This window comes from Nanorana parkeri, unplaced genomic scaffold (assembly GCF_000935625.1).
Source record: "Nanorana parkeri isolate BGI_ZX_2015 unplaced genomic scaffold, ASM93562v1 scaffold24, whole genome shotgun sequence".
Taxonomy (NCBI): Eukaryota; Metazoa; Chordata; class Amphibia; order Anura; family Dicroglossidae; genus Nanorana; species Nanorana parkeri.
Genome location: NW_017306292.1, coordinates 136045 through 158173, shown reverse-complemented (window position 1 = coordinate 158173; position 22129 = coordinate 136045). Strand labels below are relative to the sequence as shown.

General features: G+C 42.6%; 1 protein-coding gene across 1 annotated transcript; it reads left to right on the top strand.

Annotated features, from left to right (window-relative positions):
* Nucleotides 1-2256: 2256 nt before the first annotated feature.
* UGDH (UDP-glucose 6-dehydrogenase) lies at nt 2257-21595 on the top strand. Its single transcript, XM_018564416.1, has 13 exons — nt 2257-2485; nt 9552-9720; nt 11253-11354; nt 11893-12093; nt 12655-12852; nt 14447-14594; nt 15752-15846; nt 16764-16894; nt 17751-17884; nt 18056-18147; nt 18413-18523; nt 20700-20799; nt 21591-21595. Exons 2-13 carry the CDS (start codon nt 9559-9561, stop codon nt 21593-21595), a joined length of 1479 nt encoding a protein of 492 aa, XP_018419918.1. The 5' UTR covers nt 2257-2485; nt 9552-9558.
* Nucleotides 21596-22129: the final 534 nt, after the last annotated feature.

Below are 22129 nucleotides of genomic sequence, written 5' to 3'. Positions count from 1 at the left end.
TTAAGGGAAACATTTACTCAAACCAAGTCTGGTGAGCAACAGACGACAGAGGTGCAGTGGGCGTATGGACCATGCCTGCAGGCAAGTCTGCTTACCCTCCAGTGTTAATGTGCTAGTAATCTGACCACAAATAGAATTTTACTTCAAGAACCATTCATATTTTCATTGGTGAGATTAATGCCTAATGATTTGCTGACATGTACAGCCTCCAGATACAAAAGAAATAGTGCATGGATCTCCGTATGTCGACTTGGTCATCCGCCTGGCCTGGTAAGATAAAACATTGAGGGCAGAGAGGACATTATAGCTAGGGGGGGGTGTGAATGGCATTCATGTATAGGGAACTCACTAAGTGTATTGCCGCATAGAACCCTGCAGTTTATGGACAGACATCTTACCGCTGCTATGATGCTGCATGAGGCATTATTATATTTACATCTATTGTGGGTGGGCATAAGGTTTAAAGGAAATCTCACTGCTCCAATTCCTTAACCACCATCAGAACTCCCCAGGTGCTGGTCTAATAGGTGTAGGGGTGTGGAAATTTATGAAAAAAAATACTTGTCCAAGGACTAAAGCGGGGGCAGAATCTACTTGTCCCTCATGACAATCTACTTGTCCTGATACAAAAAAAATTATTTTAACCAAAACCGTATTTAGCAGTGCTAAGAAGCACTTCTCATTGGTCAGTGCCGTCAGGTAACTGTGTTGACCAACGAGTGCTTGAAATTTGCGAGCAAAATTCAGAATGCATGGAACAGGTACAGATAGTACACCCATACTGGTGGACGGGAAGGACCGTTTGCCGAAAGGTAAGTATAGTGGGAGGGAGATTTGTGCGGGTAATTCCATTTCCCCAAATTACTTGGGAAAGTGAATTTACCCTTTAGGGTTGGTGCAGACTTTGGGATTCCCAGGACGTGCGATCGCGTGCGGTTCGGTTGCATCCGCATTTATGGGGTTACATCTGCGTGGCAATCGCTGAAAAAAAGGTAGATGTACTTATTTTCACGACATGCACCGCGCAGTGTTTTCAACCGTGATCGTGTGGGATCGCCCGGACGGTATTGCAAAAGGAAAACGCGCAATCTGCCAGGCACAACTGGGGTGCCATTAGAAAATAATGGCACTGACAGCACGATCGGCGGTGGTGTGCGATTCCGTGACCACCCAGCCATCCGCTCGGTTTCGTGCACGATGATCGGGCTGCCACGGATCGCACACCACTTCCCATTATTTTTTAATGGCACCCCAGTCATGCCAGGCAGACCCTGTCACCTCCAACACAGGAGTTCTAGCACAGCTCTGTGCTAGAACTCCTGTGACAGGAACGAGCAGCGGCCGCCGGGGACAGAGGCTAAGGGAGGTGACAGAGCCTGTCACAGCTCCACCGTCCAGCTTTGTCACTGCTCCGTCCCCAGTCCCAGCCCCCCACTCTCGGCGCTCCATGCCGCCCCCTCGCAGCGCTACTCTCGGCGCTTATTTAAGAAAAAAAACAAAACAGAAAATAGTGAAAAAACCACTTGCCCGGAACTACATGTCCCGGGCGTTGCGAATTCCACACCTCTGAGGTACGTCTCCACCTTAGAATGCAGCAGTATACGAACAGACCGCACTATCCAGAAAATTCCAATACTGCAGACTTTATTGAAATTCACAGCAAATCCAGTATATCAGTGAATAAAAATGTATAAAGCAACAAATACCAGCACTGCATACCCCCAACCAACTACAACCTCTCACATATTTCACCCGAAACATGTGAGGGGTTGTAGTTGGTTGGGGGTGTGCAGTGCTGGCATTTGTTGGGGGTTTGAAGCTGTTTTCTAGCCAAAAATGTATATTTTATCATGTTTGTGCAAATAGTAAGAAATGGCTCCGGACAGCAAGTGGTTAGAGGAATACACCGGCGCTCTTCATGTGTGAACTGCGTTTATGTTTTTGGACGATCCCCTGTTCTGTGTACATACAAGACACATTATAAAACACATACATGTGAACGGTCCATGTAGTAATCTGCATCACATAGATATCATGCAGATAACACATAGATTTCTATTTGCAATGCATAACGATCGCTGCATGAAAATGAATGGAGATATGTGACCAATAAATGAGGGAAATCAGAGAGACATGTCTGGTGTAGTCTGCTGCTCTCCGGGGTCCGGGGCTCCGTACTGACATGCGCCGTACAATGTACAGGAGGGATCAGACATCGATCTACATCCGGAGCACGCCGACCGATCACACTCCCTTCCCATTCATCGCTGCGATCCCCTTCCTCAGCACCCCTACCTAGTCCAACTCACCCCGCTACTTCCCTGCCAGCGTCATTCAGCCCTACCCTGTCCTTCCTCCACCCTCTGGCCCCAGGCAAACCCCGCCCAGAGGGTGGATCTAACGGGAATATATGGGGTTCCAGTGCAATACAGTGGCCGGCATTGGGTGACTGCGATTCTGCTGTGCACATCTGTCAGAGCTCCAGGTGAGTGCGACCTGTACTACAAAGGATCGGGGGTCTCATCGTCTGTGTCCGCTGGTACTACATAGGCTTGGGGGGTCTGATCGTCTGTGTCACCTGGTACTACATAGGATCGGGGATCTGATCGTCTGTGTCACCTGGTAATACATAGGATAGGCAGATCTGATCGTATGTGTGATCTGGTACTACAAAGGATCGGGGGTCTCATCGTCTGTGTCAGCTGGTACTAGATAGGCTCGGGGGTCTGATTGTCTGTGTCACCTGGTACTACATAGGATCGGGGATTCTGATCTCTGTGTCACCTGGTACTACATAGGATAGGCAGATCTGATGTATGTGTGATCTGGTACTATATAGAATGGGGCAGATCAGATTGCTTGTGTCTGATGATCTGTGAGACCTGGCACTACATGGGATAGGAGATCTCATGTCTGTGACCGGGCACTACATGGGATAGGAGATCTCATGTCTGTGACCGGGCACTACATGGGATGGGAGAGCTCATGTCTGTGACCGGGCACTACATGGGATGGGAGAGCTCATGTCTGTGACCGGGCACTACATGGGATGGGAGAGCTCATGTCTGTGTATTGAGAGCTCATGTCTGTGACCGGGCACTACATGGGATGGGAGAGCTCATGTCTGTGACCGGGCACTACATGGGATGGGAGAGCTCATGTCTGTGACCGGGCACTACATGGGATGGGAGAGCTCATGTCTGTGACCGGGCACTACATGGGATGGGAGAGCTCATGTCTGTGACCGGGCACTACATGGGATGGGAGAGCTCATGTCTGTGACCGGGCACTACATGGGATGGGAGATCTCATGTCTGTGACCGGGCACTACATGGGATGGGAGAGCTCATGTCTGTGACCGGGCACTACATGGTATTGGGCAGATCTGATTGCTGTATGACCTGATACTACATACGATGGAGGATCTGATTTGTCTGTGTGTAGGCACCCCTCATTCCATTGGTCTCCTGTGTTTCAGCAGAGGTCAGTGTGAGCCGTCTGATATACATAACTTGTATACTGTTACAATGCTGCATCTGTATCCATGATTTTGTAGCTTCTGATCTTGCAGTGGAGTTGTCTTGTTTGAACATCTGTTTTGTATTATTAGATCTCCCTGTGTTTATAAGTCCATCCCCACACCTCTTCCGCTTTAATTGAGTCCATACCAGCTCATGATTTGTGCTCCAGGAACTGTTCAGCTCTGTAGTGGTCTTATTCTATAAACACAAGAAGGGGTCTTGTAGCAGAAGTGAAATATGATCAAATACAGGGAAGAGGAAGGGGGGAGGGAGGGGGGACGTCATTCACAATCCAGATGTTTCTTATTGCTGAAAATTACAGGACTGAGGGGAAAAGATTTGCATTGGGCAAGAGGGAGCTATGAGATATATTGTTCTACATTGTAACTTTTTTTTAAAGTAGATCTAAATTGGACCCATCAGGGTGTATTTTTTTGTGGCTTTTGCCCTATTAGAAAGGTGTCCCTTGATTGTCCTCTCCTGTGGACCCTACAATCGTGGGTTGAACAAGAGATAACTGCTGGTTTTCCCTGCTAAGGAATCTCCCCTGCTGGCTGTCCACTATCTATCTATCTATCTATCTATCTATCTATCTATCTATCTATCTATCTATCTATCTATCTATCTATCTATCTATCTAGATATATATATCGATATAGATATATATCTCTCTCTATCTATCTCTTTTATATCGGTAGTTTTAGAGCTGCACTTAGCATATCATCATAGATCATTCAACTGTGAATAGATACTGAATATGTTACCATTACGATACCACTGAAATCCTAAAAACAGGATATTGGTGCAGTGATGGGGTAAATGAGGTGCTTACCATTATTCTTACTAGAGAGGTAATGGCCTAAGCAAGGTTCCAAGTAACCAAAATCAAACCCTACTCAAGCTCCATCTATAATCCTTTTAGTGCAGCTCTGCTTCTTTCCTAATTGCTGCCACAGTCTTTGATCCATTTCTCTACCAGGGTTCTTCCAGGCGTTGCTAGGGGTTCCTTGATCAATTTCTGCCTCTCAGAGAAGGAACCACTGATGCCATTTTCTTTTTTTGTAAGGAGGGCAATCTTCCCCCTGGCCCGCAATATGGGACATTCTTCCCACTGGCCCCCAGTGTAAGGGACATTCTTCCCACTGGCCCCCAGTGTAAGGGACATTCTTCCCACTGGCCCCCAGTGTAAGGGACATTCTTCCCACTGGCCCCCAGTGTGAGGGACATTCTTCCCACTGGCCCCCAGTGTGAGGGACATTCTTCCCACTGGCCCCCAGTGTGAGGGACATTCTTCCCACTGGCCCCCAGTGTGAGGGACATTCTTCCCACTGGCCCCCAGTGCGAGGGACATTCTTCCCACTGACCACCTTGCTAATGTCCATGTGAGCTGTAGATATAGTAATTATTAGGGGTTCCCTGAGAACGGAAGGATATTTGTAGTGTTCCTCCGGTTGAGAAAGGCAGCTATACTAGGCTATAGTGATGGCTTTCCCTTCTGTCCCGCTACTTGTGGGGAGACTGATCTTGACATCACCATGACCCTGGATAGTTGTCCAGTGCAGAGTGACCCATGCAGGGTGACAATTGCTCCATGTCCTTCCGGTGGGTCACCTGGCTATTCCTGGTCGGGAGGTCTTACAGACACTGAAAAGTCTTTTCCCTGAGAACTAATAGAACACTGTAGTTGTAAAACTTGTTCTGTAATCTGCTACCTGATGACCAACACAATGCCGGACTTGACATTCAGCTCTATACTATGTCTCCACCATGAAATATGTCATTGTAAGATTATGTATACCTCATCAGAACTATCCGCTGAATGATTGATATCTGTCACCGAGGTTCAATGGAAGCCCAGCCCAGGGACATTTGCTTTAGAGGTGAGATGGAACTACAAGTTCACGTTTCTTGTTTCCTCAGCATTCATTCATGTTGGCTTTCTCTGGGTTTATGTTGTGTGACTGCCTTTTTATAATGTGCTGGCACTTTTTTCTATATCCAGTAATGTGAGTGACGGGGATAGAAAGCCCAGTGTCTGAATGCTCCTTCTGTGAAGCGTTCACTGAGGGAATGAAAGGCCCCATTTATTTCCTGCAGACGCCATGCTGTGTCAGGAGATCTACTGGGATCCTGGTCGTTCTCCATGCGCTTGTGTCCTGACAGCACGTACTTGTAAAGTAAAGCTGTTCTATGGTCTCATTCACTAGCGAAGCAGGGAGAATGTTGCCCTTATCCAGAAGAACCCGTAATCAGATCTCCGTTCACCTACCGTCATATCAGTGTAAAGCTCATCACACACCGTACAATCTCCTTTTCATCTACCGACAGCTGGTTCAAGGCTCTCCCTGATTGGATTCAAATAGAATAGGTAGGTCCTCATATCGCGTGGTTTTGGTAAATGTAAAGTTGATTGTATGGTGACCCGGAAGCTGTCTACACATTTAACAAATATAATCTGGTTCTTGATGGAACAGGACAGTGGGTGGCCCATCTGTCACCTCTTACCTGTCCATCAATTATAACATGGAAAGAGCCAGGCAATAAATTGGTGGCCAAACAGCACCTTCATCCAATCAGATGCAGGCACAGTTTAGTATTTTGACAGCCAGCGGGGCCGACTGTCTAAATACAGTACCTGCAGCAGGAGATTCCTCCATCCATGCTGTTTAGTGTTGATGGAGGAATTTGTTAGAGGTTTTTTTCTGTTTTTGTTCATACTCTTTAGGTTGACCCTAATTGGTTGCTAAAGTCCAGGGGTCGGCGTCCTTTGCACTCGAGCTGTGGGAAAACTACAAATCCCATCATGCCGCTGCCTCTAGGACTCATGTCTGTGGCCGTCACTCTTGCAATGCCTCATGGGACTTGTAGTTCCGCAACAGCTGGAGTGCCAAGGTTGCCTATGCCTGCTTTAGGCTAATGCATTTTGCACATAGTCATTGCACTTTGTATTACTGAATAGACCCAACATGTGTCCTGTGTATTGGGTCCAGTTTTCACTAAAGCGGGTGGTTTCTATATCAAAGTTCAATATTTACAAGCCATGCCGCAATTCTGAGTGTCTCATGATAATGACCATCCCCTGTCCATTATGGAGTATATGCTGGGTAATCACCCCATTCTATTCCATTTTGCAATACACGCTATTTGTGAAGCACATAGTACTGAATGGGATTCATCATATGTCTAGAGAGATTCTCCACTGATGTATGTCAGGCTTTACTTCTACATCATCATTGCACTTTCTTATCAGCCCAATTATTCCTTGTGACGATCACATGTAATACATCAGACTGTAGTCATGAAATCCCTGTAGAGAACTCTGAGTAGCCATGATTGCACAACCACACCGGAGACTGTAGTGTATTATCCCAGTGCCCCCCTCCTTCCACTGACGTACATCACAGTCATCCTATTAACTGTATGTATGCGTCTAATCCAGAGGAATGGCAAGTTCCACAATTCCAGAGCTATATCATGGTGTGCCGGGCTGTCTGTATCTTATGATTTTGGATCGTCCCTCTGTTCATCTATTGGCAATGTTCTCCTAGAATTAAAGTATATTTTCACCTTTGCAGACAAATTGGGGATAAAGCCTATTTCAGGGGTGGACACATTAATATAGGAGCAAGCACAATTTTTAGGAGGCAGCTCCATTGAGAACTAGAGAGATCGCCAAAAGTTAGCCTCCAGTTGTAACTTTTAAAGAGCATTGGCGACCTGGCTCCTGGGATGTGTCCAGCCCTGACCTACTTTATATTTGTTACATGTTCCCATTTACATAGCATAACGGGATAACATATTTAAAAGTTGCTGCATATCTTTTTTTTTTTTTTTTTGCTTTTGTGTTTTCCCATTCTATGCTATGTTAAAGAGGGGGCTGAGGACTCAATCATTACCATAAATGAAGTTCACATGAAGCCAAAGCTTTTTTACAAATTATTTTTGGATAGAGTGTAGAGGGATTACCATAGTGGTTCTCAAATTTATTTTTCAGTCGTGGCACCCTTAACGTATGCAAAATCTCGAGGCACCCCAGTCTAAAATGTTAATGTAAAAAAATGATATGTGACCCCCTCCAAAATTCATACCAGACCCTTATCCCAGATAAGGATCTGGTATGGGTTTAAGGGGGGAACCATACAAAAAAAATGGGGATCCCACTTCACATCAGAGTCCCCCTTTACATCAGGAGCCCCCCTCTCACGTCAGAATCCTCTTTACATCACAACTCCCCTTTCACATCAGGGTTCCCACTTTACATGAGGAGCCCCCTTTTACATCAGAGGCTTGCCTGCACAATAAAAAGGCATGCCACTGTGAAATTCTCTGAAAGAGCCAGGTGGCACCCCAGTGTGACTTGGCACCCTGGTTGAGAAAGGCTGGATTAGAACACCTGTCTGTGTCCCCATTAGGGAGATTCATTCTCTCTATTCATCATGGTGACCGTAATAACTGAAAGTCCCAAATATTGTCACCAGAACAGGAATAGATGGGAAATCTTCCACAGGGGACATTCATTCTGGTGACCCTGCTGACCATCAGAGATTTCCCTCACTTTAAAGGGATTTCCTCATGCTTCCTGTTGTGACTATTGGACAGGAAGTGAAGGAAAAGCACAGATACAGATGGCAAGAAATAAAGCTGGCACTTCCTTACTCCAAAATGTAAAAAGTTTTGGCTTCAGTTCTACTTGTGCTGGCAGATCTCCATATCAGTTGTAAACTAGATGTTCATACTGTTTTATGTTAATGTACTTTATCCCAGTCTGTCCAAATTTATTCCCCACCACCTGCATTCTGAAATTGTTCAGGTTAGGCCTGAAAGGCCTGTTCCAAAGAAACCATGTGAAACGGAGGAATTATTTAAAAAAAAAGATTTTTTGGTATGCTATGTGAATGTGAACACATCAAACCTATAGTGGGGGGTTTCACAAACGTGACTGCAAAAGTGGAAATACATTAAATGAATCGTCTGGAAACCAGCCCACCATTTAGAAATCTGTGCCGGACTTGTTTATCACTTGTGAGAATATAGAAGAAAGGCAAAGGCCTTGTGCCGTGTGTGTACAATGTAAAACAATGTCCTCTTTGTGTTCTGTTATCCTTTTTTGTTAACATTTCTGTGTTCTATAGACCTGGCCTCTGTCTAGTTCAGTAATTATGGAAACGTATGATGAACCCTCTCTAATCGGAGTCATGAATCCCTTGTCTACATGGTTCTAAATAAACTATCAATCAGCATTTCCATAGTGGACTCTTGTGTTGACTATATGCTATACTATAATTATCACCTGTATATCCTGATGTTCATTATTAGGATTCACTTTCAAATTCTTATTGGTTTCTAATGGTACTTTATCTTAAGGTACCCATTGATGTAAGAGGGTGGTTGGATGTTATGTTTAAGGGTGGCCATAGATGGCTCAGGGTGGTTGGATGTAAAGACATCTCCATCTTCTGGTGGGTTTCAGATTGTGCTACCATTCTTGTTTGCTTTTGGAAAGGTGAGGTGGCAGACCTTTCCAGTGGCAGCTTATTAGGGGGAAACCATAGGAAATGGGCAAGGTTTTCTAACCCATAATATCAACATTACTCCCAGTGAACCATGACTTGCTTTTTCTGAGGGAGCTCCAACCAACAGTCGATTTTTTTTTTTTTTTTTTGGCAAATACACTTTGAGATTGCCTACCCCTGCGTCCTCTAATGCAGTGGTGTGCAACCTCAGCACTCCAGCTGTTGCCCAGCTACCAGTCCCCTGAGGCACTACAAGACTGCCAGCCACATTCATGACCAGAGGCAGAGAAGTGAAGGGAATCATATTTTCACTACATCAGGAGTGTTGAGGTTGCCTTTTACTGCTGTACTGTATATGGCTACCATAGGGGAATGATAACTGGGGCAGGCACTTATCTTTGGGGCACAATGGCAATCTGGTTGAGTTTTCTAACCTGCAAAACCAATTGCCCTCAAAGTAACATATGCCAGTTCTGTAAAATAAGAAGGTAAATATATATTTATTTTTTTCTTGCAGCATAGAAATGTTCCAGATTAAGAAGATCTGCTGTATTGGTGCTGGCTATGTGGGAGGTCCTACTTGCAGCGTCATTGCTCATATGTGCCCCGACATCAAAGTAACAGTGGTGGATATTAACGAGGCACGAATCAATGCGTGGAATTCCGACACGCTCCCCATCTACGAGGTAACAATCTGCGTCACTCCCTCACCTGCAGCCTATAACACTGTCACTTGTCATGACTCTGAAATAGGAAGGAAGATCCTGACCTAGTGATAGCAGCATATGCTATGTAAACTAATCTGTGCTGATTATACCAACCGATTGTATGTGATATACAATGTATGAATCTACTGCATATGAAAGAGATGACACGATCAGAGAATGTCCCCACTGTTTACATGGCATACTATGTACACAGTGTAGTGACGTAATGACCTGCACACTTCCATTCATTGCATTCTATTCTATAGATCTTTGTGGCCTTTTCACAGGCTGAACTTTAGCATTGAAAATGGGTGGAGTGCATGTCTGCTTTTTCCCTTTTTTTTCTCCTCCTATGTTTGTTGAACTTTGCTGTACTAGAATATAGAAGGCAAAGAGAGAGGGAGCATGTATTTGGTTAGCAGAGGAGGAAAGATGATTACAGCCGTATTGCTGCTTCCAGGAGGAGTGAATGGTAGCAATATTCCAGCCCTGCCTAATGGTATTCCCTAAGCATTGAACTCTTCCTGCTTTACCAGCTTCCTCCATTGAGTCCAGAACTTTGGATGAATTAGATCTGTCCTTCAGATTCTAAAGAAGATAGCATTTCTCTAAACCCAAGAACCAAAATGTAATATATTGCAGCTTGCCATTCCTTAGATGTGATGGCTGCGTCAGTCTTTATTTCACCTGGTGATCATGCCAGCAACACCCTTCTTATACTAGGGTGGCAACACTTGCTCACTGTACTGTATCTCTGGAGGAGCGGCATTGTCACCCTAAGACAGGAAATATGTCGGGACCACAGAACACCCCCCTGCCTTCTCATCTCCATAGATGGAGGCATAAAAAATTGCAATCATTTAAAATACGTGCACACGGTGAAAAATAATATATATATATTTCTCACACACACACACACACACACACACACACACTAAAGATGTGTCTTGTGGAGGGAGTATAATCAGCAGTATAGTTAACAGACTGGTCATTTCCTGTAGTTTTTGATCTTTTAAAGCTGTAATCACAATATGACTGCCAATGTAGCACAGTAGGGACATTACTCCAAATCTCCTGAGACCAGCAGCCAGAGGCAGCAGTGCCTTAGATCTCACACTGCAGACCTACAGCTATGAGGCTGTTTGCAGAGCACTGCCTAGGCATCCTCACATAACAGGATATACACTGCTATTGTTCAGGAGGAATTCAAGTCTAAATTTATGTAATTTGCTACAACCTAGCAGATCTTCAGGTTTCTTCTTTGAGTTCAGATCCATCTTTAAAATGACTAGTGTTTTATAATAAAGGTTTAGTTCTATAGAGTTTTGTTTGTCTATGACGTTTATAGATAATTTTGTCCTTGACTGGATATTAAATGTTTGCCTTAAATCAGTAAAATGATTTGGCTTTTGTAACATATAAAATGCCTTTTTGGTGACATAACTAGACAATTACTTTTTATTTCTCACCTTTCTCATGTTTTCTTTGTCTCTTTTTGGTTTTTGGTGCAGCCGGGATTAAAAGAAGTTGTTGAATCTTGTAGAGGAAAAAACTTGTTCTACTCTACTGATATAGATGGAGCCATACAAGAGGCCGATCTTGTCTTTATTTCTGTAAGTAACTTTCTATATAATGCCCTAAAACAAGCCAATGTTAAAGAAGGACTCTGGGCAAAACTTTTATTAACCCTTGCAGTGGGGCTACCCCCGCACTGCAGGGGTTAACTGCTCGTTTTCATCTAGGTGCTAAAATAAAGTAATACTCGCCTGAACCTCGGAGCTGGTCGGGTGTCACAGCATTCCCTCTAGCCTGTCTCCTTCTGTGCTGCAGCCATGTCCCTCGGTGTCTCACATCCTATAGACTATGTATTGGACGTGATGACTCAAGGATCCATAGACCGCTGCAGAGGAGAGGGGGAGCGAGGATGGAAGGACTGGTCTAAGGGCAAGGGCTCCAAGGATCAGGTGAGTATAACTTTTTTTTATTTTAGCACCTAGACAAAAACGAGCAGTTAACCTCTGCAGTGCCAGGGTAGCCCCACTGCAAGGTTTAATAAGTTTTGCCCGCAGATCTTCTTTAAAGTAAGCTTTGTCACTGTTCTGGATGATAAGTTAAATTTCCCCACCCTCCCCCCTCCTTTTCCTTTTTTAGGTAAACACACCAACAAAGACGTATGGCATGGGCAAAGGTCGGGCTGCGGATCTGAAATACATTGAGGCTTGTGCCCGTCGCATTGTTCAGAACTCAAATGGTTACAAAATTGTGACTGAAAAGAGCACAGTGCCCGTAAGAGCAGCAGAGAGCATCAGGAGGATATTTGATGCCAACACAAAACCCAATCTTAATCTCCAGGTAAGAATGATAAAGTGTACCTGGTATATTGGTATGTCTGACATGAACAAGCCCCCACCCCCCCCGGGGTGATAAGTGACATACTGGCCCCAGATGCACATGAATGAACTCCTTTTATGAAAGACTCGCCATATTTGCCACCCACTTTATGCTAATTGTGGTCAAACAATGACTGCAGCCACTGTTTGGGTAATCTGATGACAGCCACTGTTGCCAGCCGGCAGGGGAGAGTCCTCCATCCACGCTGTGTAGCATGGATGGGGGTATCAAGCATTTTTTCAGCCTGCGGGGCTGACCAAGAAAAAAAACTACCAGTGTAAGGCCAGCTCTAGTTCTTGATTTGATCTACCCCTGATAAAAACAACACTAAGACAAGTTGAAAGTCATTGAGGCTTTGCAGTGCTGGCTCTCTGTAAGCTACATGCATATTAGGGCCAGATGGAAGTCACTGCTTTTTTGTTTCTTTCCCGTAAGTTGGGGATTTCCTCCATAAAGAATGGTAAACGGAATACAAATTTGTAGTTGTACAACCAGTTCTGAAAGAATTCTTCTCCTCCACAGGTGCTCTCTAACCCAGAATTCCTGGCTGAGGGAACTGCAATTAAAGATCTAAAGAATCCTGACAGGGTGTTGATTGGAGGAGACGAGACTCCGGAAGGGCAAAGAGCAGTGCGTGCCCTGTGTGCCGTCTATGAGCGCTGGGTGGCCACTGACAGAATCATCACAACCAACACTTGGTCCTCTGAGCTTTCTAAACTGGTAGGTGTTCTGTCCACTTCTGCTGTTTATTATGAGATAAGTAGTGACATGACATGTTTGCCGCTAGAATATTTTCTCTGTAGGAGGCAGACCTCTGGTGTAAATAGGCCTCTAAAGATAGAGTGATGAGGAGAACTCCATAATCGCCTAAAAACATGATTTCAGAATCGGACAACAAATGTTAGAGCAGAGATTAGGATTTGTGACTTCCATAGGACAGTTGGAATACAAGCAGCTATCAGATCTTTTGCCATAACTCCAACAGCCTACCCATACAAGGAATGTTTTTTGTTTGGAGCTCTTCATTTGGTAACATGGAAGCTAACCAACCTCTATGTCTTGTCTTGTAGCTCTTGAGTTTTGAAGGCACTTGAAACTGCATGACAAGATGGTTGGTTGCTCTTGTGCCTTATAGCACTGACATCCTGAGTTTTATTTGCCACAAGATTCACTGTCTGAGCGACGTTTGCCTGTACCTGTGTGTTTTCCAATTTCTGTTGCAACTTAAAGTAGCATCAATTTCTCAAACTTTTTTACAATAATGAATCCAGATGAAAGAAATATACATGTTTTTAAATTTTTTCCCAAGCACTTAGTCATCATGTTTCTCAACTGTTGGCTCCAACTCTCGCATTTGAAAGTGGAAATAAGCGCATTGGCAACCATGACAGTTAGTTTGCCTTACAATGAACTGTTTGGGAGACATTCAATTGGTGGGTCACATGCCACTTTATGCTGACTACACATCTTCAAATATGTAAAGTGGAACTAAACGTTGAAAATAAATGTTGTTGGCAGATAGGCTTTTATTGCAGGAGGGACTCTGCATATATGACTTCTGCAATAAAATCTCCTCTTCTACCTGTCGGCATTGTGTTTTTCTGACTTTACAATGCGCTATGTGAGTCATGCATGCGTTCCAACATTTATTGCTAAAGCCTTCTCACTGCATTGCGCATTTGGTTCCACTGAATGTTTCCCATCTGCTAAATGGTGCTTGCTTCGTTGACACACATTCTAGTCAATGTATTTCCAATCGGGAAGGCCCACACACTACACCATTGTATAAATGTTGCTGTTTGCAGCCAGCTACATTGTCTATGTATTTTGTATGTTTGACTATGATAAGGAAGTTAGATGAAAAGCACGATCTGGGGAAAGGGGCTGATTTTATTGGTCTGTGTACTTTAGATGCCCTTTGAAATTTGGCAGTGATGCCTTTAAATTTACCAACATGACCTACTTGAAGACACTCGCTTTGATTTATTAAAGCAGTAGAGACAGTTTAGTTTGTGTATCTTCACAGTGTTTAGTAATTGTGCAAGCAAAAGCGTGTGTGTGGTGTTTTTTTAAAATTTACCTTCAATATGATTGTATATTCGAACTGAACACCGCTTCACACTATTTAATTTCCTATATGAACATTAAACTAGCTACGTAAACACTATTCAATTCCATTCATTTAGTACATCCACCACATTTTGGCTTTGTAACAAGTCTGTAAATTTCTGTATACTATGTCTGAATAGTTAGAACTCAGTCTGCCAGGCAGTGAAATGTAATTCTTTCCTCTCCTCCCTCTTCTTCTATCTAGGCTGCCAATGCATTTCTTGCTCAAAGGATCAGCAGCATTAACTCCATCAGTGCCTTGTGTGAAGCCACTGGGGCAGATGTTGAAGAAGTAGCCAGGGCTATCGGAATGGATCAGAGAATTGGAAACAAATTTTTGAAAGCAAGTATCGGTAAGTATCACAATTGTGTACGGTTTTGGCTAGGAATATTTCCTTGTTATACAGAACCTTTTATACTTTAGTACTAAGTTACTAAAGTTTTCTATTACTGTTTTTTAACCTATTACTACCCAATACGCAGGCACAGGTATTGACCAAAATACACCGAGGCTTTTATATAAAGATAAGCGCGATGGGAAAACTAAAGTGGCGAACATGTCAGTTAACTGGTCTTTTTTTTTTTTACTTACTTGCTCTTCCCTGCCAAGTGCCCATCAAAAACTTGAAATTGTTGGGTTTATAAGAGAAACGCCTCTGCTTTCTTCTTTTAACGTTTCATACATCAGGTCTACAGAACATTGTAATGGTAGTTGGGGTTTTCCCAGTGTTGGTTTATTTCAGCTTTGATTGTCAGTAGTTCCAGCACACAATGAGGTTAGGCTGGGTTAACACCTAGGCGACAAGTTTTGGCCAACCAAGATAAACCCAGAAATGCTGGTGAGGGAACTCTTGGATGTGACACTGCTGGAGCAATGGGCGTGAGTACAGTTCTGCTTAATGCCAATTTAAACAAATTTTGGTTGGGCTTTGCAAGGTCAGGTGAGCATAGTGTTAAGTGTTAGCATAGTAAGGACTGGTAAGCTAAAACTTACTACATTTTGTTCTTGGGTGTAGCTGCATTCTAAGGTTAGAGGTGGGGACAAATGGGAAAGCATCAACTTGTTTTCTGAGCCAAGAGCTACTGACGCCAAAAACGAATGTACGAAGTGCAGTTTAGGTTTAGATCTCTAAGTGCACCAAAAACAAATGTACCTAAAGTATCTTACACATTTTCAAGGTGTCACTTCAAGTTTTGGTTTGATGGTTGACCTGACTAAACATAATCCATTCACTTGAACTAAAAATGAAATTCTGTAGAGATGCCCGTGTCACAGTAGGGGGAGATTAGATTCTTTACCAGCTACAGTTTTGTTGAACTCCCTGAAAGGGATGAAAGTAAAGGGGGAAGCAATGTTTGCTCTATAAAATGTTTTATCTATATGCAGTACTCCTCCCTAAACTGTCTCTTGCCATTCGGCAGCACTGATCTAATTTACTAAAAACAAATGTTTTAAATGTGTATTTAGTGAAATGTCAAATCTGTAAAACTTGTGTTTCCCTTTGTGCAGGCTTTGGTGGAAGCTGCTTCCAGAAAGACGTGTTGAACCTGGTTTACCTGTGTGAAGTTCTGAACTTGCATGAAGTAGCGCGATACTGGCAACAGGTGCATATTGCCGCGGATTCCTATACACATATTTTAGTCCTTTTGGCAAATGCTTGCTTGCAAACATTTCTATAAAGCATGATCTTAAAGGGAATGTATATAGTCCTGGGTAAATAATTGTGTTCAGAATTCAATATAAAACCTAATGAAATTGTATTTTAATTTGCGTAAAAACACCACTGTGTATAACGATGTTACTTACTACTTTCATTTCGCTCCATGTTACAACATTAGCTTTCTGTTGCTAAACCAGCTGTTGTCCTGACATAGACTTAAGATCAGGGGAGATCAGATTACACACATTGCATGACTCACACTGAAGGTACAGGGTTATGCCACATGGATTGCCTGATTTAGTCAGATACAGACAGTTTAGGGCTTTCTAAATGTAAATCCCTACGCGTTTTGCAAACCAAATGCACTGGATAGGCCCTGTATTAAATATGTGACTTTCTATAAAAAGTTGGTAACCATCACTGTCCGACTGGGCTTATTAGCCCAGAGCTGGTAAAGCCATGCTTTTCATGGCTCGGCCGTCCAGTTCAGCAAAGGTCATGTGATGCTTTAAAAAAATAAAAACAACTAAAGGGAGAGCAAGTGGCTTACAAGTAAGCTATGTGAAATGGCAATTATCCAGAGGTCAGGTCATTTGTTATTTTAAAGGCATACAGTATATCAAATGTATCATCTAACAATACAAGTTTTGTTCCAGTATAACCATGGCAACGTGTTTGTCAATGGACAGTTAGTAGTATATTGAATTACACCAGATCCATAAACTTTGCTATGCACTGAACTTGGGAGAGTTTTGGAAGGGGAAACCTGAATTTGGTGGCAATCACAAAGTGTTAATGCAGATGTTCCCATGAAGTCCTTTTTTTATACCCCGCTTATTTCACCTCTGCTCCTCATTCTAGGTTATTGACATGAATGAATATCAGAGAAGAAGGTTTACCTCCAGGATCATTGATTGTCTCTTCAACACTGTCGCAGACAAAAAAATAGCTGTCCTGGGATTTGCATTCAAGAAAGACACCGGGGACACAAGGTAAGCAACCTGGCTTCTAGAACCACAATTGAACTAATGCATTCTGGGAAGTGAAAGCCCTCTTGTCCATTAGACCTTAGTGCTTCGTGCCACCATGAAATATATTTATTCAATAATGCCTCAAACTTGAGTGTAAAGAACAATTGTAATGGAGCTAATGGAAAAAATTGAAAATGAAATGAATTTCTGACCAATGTGGTCCCTGATGTGAATGCTTACAAACATGTTAAAGTGATACTACACTCAGAAGTTCAATCTTAAAAATGAATTTAGTTCCCTAACTATTAACATAAATGTATCTTATTTGTGTATCACTCAGCTGTAGATCCTCAAATCATCTCTGAATTGGTGCTGACACTGTCCTTCCTTCTGGAGGGTGGCTACTTAACAACCCACACCAGGACCATGGGGACCATGGTCACCATGGTGTTCCCCATGGTCCCTGTGTGTGTTAAGTAGTCATCGCTCCAAGCTCACTCCTGTGATGGACTAAACTTCATTGTACCTGAGATTGTAGTCCATCATAGGAGTGAGCTTGGAGCGGTGGCTACTTAACAACCCACACCAGGACCATGGGGAACAAAAGTAGCCACCCTCCAGAAGAAAGGACAATGTCAGCATCAATTCAGAAGTTCAGAGATGATTTGAGGATCTACAGCTGAGAGATGCACAAATAAGATACATTTTTGTTAAAAAATGCATTCAAGTACCAAAGCCATTTAAGATTTTAATTCCTGAGTTTAGTGTCACTTTAAGAAAAAGCGTTTCAGAGAACCTGACCTGTGAACAATGCGTGATCATTGGGTATCCTCCGTATGTCATGTATAAATGTTTTTGTATCTTGTCTACCTCCTAGAGAGTCCTCCAGTATTTATATTAGTAAATACCTCTTGGATGAAGGAGCAAGACTGCACATCTATGACCCCAAAGTAATTAAAGAACAGATAATCATGGACTTGTCCCTGCCTGGTGTCGCTGAGGATGACCGAGGTAAACTGAATAGAATTGTCTCATTGAGCACTTAAAGAACTGAATTGCAGAAGCCTTTTACCTTTTATAAACCTAATTAACACATCCAGTTTAAAGTGTGTGTGTGTGTGTGTGTGTGTGTGTGTGTGTACGCTGGAAGCTTATTCTATGTACTTCTTTTTATCTTTGTAGTTGCAAAGCTGGTCCACATCTCTACAGACCCATATGAGGCCTGCGAGGGAGCTCATGCCATGGTGATCTGCACTGAGTGGGACATGTTTAAGGTCAGTAAGGAATGATATCCAATCAGCTTTTGTACATGGATAGAAATCAAGTCATTATTCTAAAATTAGAATGTCACTGTCTAAAACGTCTTTTAAAGGACATGTTTCCACTTTCTGAGATGTGGAAGAGAGGAAAACTCTTAAGTATTTATAAGAGAAGATTCAATTATAATTATTCTATAGGTTGTTGAACATGAAATCACTGTCACATAATTGGTAATATTCTTGTATTTTGGCCATTTAAGATGTTTTGTTGTCCTGCTAGGAATTGGATTTCCATCGTATCCATTCTAAGATGTTAAAGCCAGCATTCATTTTCGATGGGAGAAGAGTTCTAGATGATCTCCATGGAGAACTACAGAATATCGGCTTCCAGGTACACAGCGACAATAATAACATTAGTCTGCTGAACAAATCTGTTAATGGTGACCCTGTACCCCACTGTAAACCCCTACATATAAAGGTCCTGCTTTTAGAGCCGATACCGCAAGACATCTGCTATTACATTTATTAGCCAAAAAGGATGATGCTTCTTTCTTTATCGGTGCCTAACGTTTCCCCACTTTATAACTACGACCTGCCAAATGTTGTCGACTTCTTCCTTAGTGGCCTGTAAGGAAACTTTTAATCGATGGGTGGATAGTAGTCGGTGAAGGTGTGTGGGGTATTTTTATTCCCCCTCTATGACCTATGGGAAGGATAGGCTTTAGTAAGAAATAGCAGCGAACTCACTGGTGGATTTGCAGACTGGTTTAAAAAAATGAAAATGTCAGTTTCCTGATGTTGCAATGTCTTCTTAAAAATTCGACAGTCATCTACCATTTAGGTCATCATGTTCCACCCTATTTGCATCAGTAGTCCAGTCATGTACAGAATCCACCCTGATGCATCTGGTTATTTATCGCTTCAGTGAGATCATCATTACGGTATCATTTTTCTGGCATTAGAACATATTTTCTCTTTTTACATTGGTCTGAACTTCAGCCTTGGCTGTGTTTCCAGGAACAGAGTAGCTGCTTTTAGGAAGGAGCTCTATGGGTGGAGACATTATGTTATTTGGACAGATGAGTAACGGAGACTATAAACTTTCTCCAGCATGACTCACATATTGGAGCTGATGGACACTGAGTTTTTATTGCATCCAAAAGTTTGTAACGCTGCCCTATTAAAAGGGCAGAGCTGATCTTTCATACTATTTGTTTAATGTTGTAATTTGTTCCTCCGTGCCTTTTCGGAATATAGCATTCTTTTACAACCAATATCTGCATACCTGGCAGATCATCTCCAGGGTGTATATCCTCGTGTATCCATAACCTGCCAAAGATTTTCTGAATTTCCTGTCTTCGATGCCCTATTATCACAACCTCGTTTCTGGTCACTTGCATTGGTTTGTTTTTACTTCACCGTGTGATAATAGGGTGTCTGACTGATCTCCTCTCTATGAACATGCATGGTCAAATGATCTGTACATACATTTTAATTTCAGCAATCACTTAGAGAGAAAACCTTCTGTGGTTACACTGTACCTGACTGACATCCATCAAAGATGTATGTTTGGCTTAAAGCTACTAAAAGACACAGATATTTGCAAATTGATGTCTATTCCATTTATTTGCAACACACAAACATTGCCAGAAAAATTCATCTGCAGAACAAGAATTTTTCATATGTTTTACACTAGACTATGCAATCTATTTGGACAACTGCTTTTGCGTGTTAAGTGTACACAATACATTTTCCAGTAAGCCTCACCATTGCGTATGTTTTGTTGAATGCAAGTCCCTACTGTTTATGGGCCCCATGTAAGGTGTCAAATTGTACATTTTCGTCACTACTAGTGTCCTCACAGTTTAGACGGAGTCCCCTGAAACCTCAACTTTTTAGGTGTGAGTAGGAATAACCACTTCCACAATGCAGCCCCTTGATGCATATAAATCTCAACAGTTGAAAAGTGAATTTTTGCACGGGTACTTCTGGGAACTGTATATAGAGGCGGGTATACTCCAGGCTTAAAGGAGAACTATGAGGTGAGTGCTTTTCACTCACCTCATAGTTCTAGCCTACCTGTGACAATAAGACTGTCACAGGTCGGCTTAGTAGATCAGGAGGTGAGCGAACACATACCGGTTACACATATACCGCAAGCTGTAGCTCGCGGTATACTGAGCTTAGGGTGACGGGAGGACGCTAGTTTGTGTCCTCCCGTTACCGTAAGGAGAACTATGGGGAAAAGCCTTAAGCCCATAGTTCTCCTTTTTAGAGTGTTGAATACATTTTGAAATGCTGCTGCTTAGTTATGGAGTATTTTGGTGCTGCGCTGCCTTTATATTAATGGAATATAAAGTCTCCAGTGTGGGTTACATTGTCAGAATGTTATGTGTGAGGACCTTGTATTTGCTGCTGGCAGGTTGGTGATCTTTTGCTCGGGACAGTTGATAAGATTGGTGTGTTCTCATTTTTTTTTTTTTACCTAAAACAATGGCTTCATAACAAAAGCCATGCAATGTGGTGTAGGGTAATATGTTAATATTTTGTGTTTTATTTTCTTACAGGTCGAAACCATTGGGAAAAAGGTGGCTACCAAGAGAATCCCTTACACACCGACAGCAGACATGCCTAAGATCAATCTTGCAGATGTCCCTTGCCTCTGCAGTATTCCTCCTTGTCCCTTTTACCTGCAGCTACTACGGTTTTATTGGTACATTGCATTCATAATTCATAGAGTACAAAATAATTTATTTGTAAATAATTCACTTGACCTCCAAGCTTGGAGTGGCATCTGCCAAACACTTGCAGTCATTTTGAAGACCAAACAACCATGCTTTGCTAATTTCTGTGTAGGTGCAGAATAAATCGATCCTACCCTCCTTTACATGACACACACAACTTGACTTTTTCACCATTTTGTATTTTGATATGTATAGGAATACTTTGAAAACAATTCTATTTTTGGAATGTTTTATATTTTTATAAGCCTGTATCATGCTTCTATCATTAACACCTGGGGTAAGGGTGTCGGCTAATAAACTAATAACACAATAAATGATAATCTTCTAGTCCCTGTGAATTGATTAATGATGTGTTTGATAGATGCATTTACACCTGACCTCCCAACACATACAGAAACACCATTTTAAAGCAAAAAAAAAGAAGTTTATATGCAGCTAGAAGTACTGAAATATATGTCTTCATATCAACTCATTGCATTAGCTTGTGAATCCGTACACAAGCTTGAAGAGAGTCAGTAAGCAGCACTCTGTTCCAGTCTGGGCTCTATTGCTTTGCACAGTGCTATCCAAGAGAACCTGCTTACAGGAGGGCAGAACACAGGGGATAACCTCACCAGTTTGCTGCTTCTCCTTCATTGTTCAATCAGTAGACTTGGGTGGGTCCTCAACTAATGCTGCTCATACCTTGCTACAGTTCTCTTGTTTTGCCCACAGGTTGAACATAAATTCACATTCTCCTTATCCATGCCAAACAGCGTGGCTGGAGGAATCTCCACTGCTAGCTATTGTATTCAGGCAGCCCTGACACCTGTGGCTAGCTGAATGCCAGATCAGTGACTGCATAGGGTGTAGTCACTGTTTGGCTGATTTATCTTCCATCCTTTTTTCTTTTTTTAATTCACCTTTTGTCAAGGCAGTGGGAGCTTACAGAGCCACCCATAAAATGAATTTGGTCCCGTTCCACAGGAAATTTGAGTTGCATATGGCTAGTGTTAGTTGAGTGCAATTAATGGCAGACCTGGCAATGCTGTCCAGCAGGGTTGCTTGTATATCACAAGAATAACTGAACAGAAGGTAAAACTGTTTACAGATATGTATTTGGCATTTTGCCTAAAAGTCTTTCACATGAAAACCAACTAAACGTAAAGGAAGCCTGCCAAGAAAATGATGTTGTATGTTGGAATGGCAAGTCTACAGCAATTGGGACCTTTCTCTGACTATATATGCTGCAAGTTTGTTCCAGGTTAGTTACT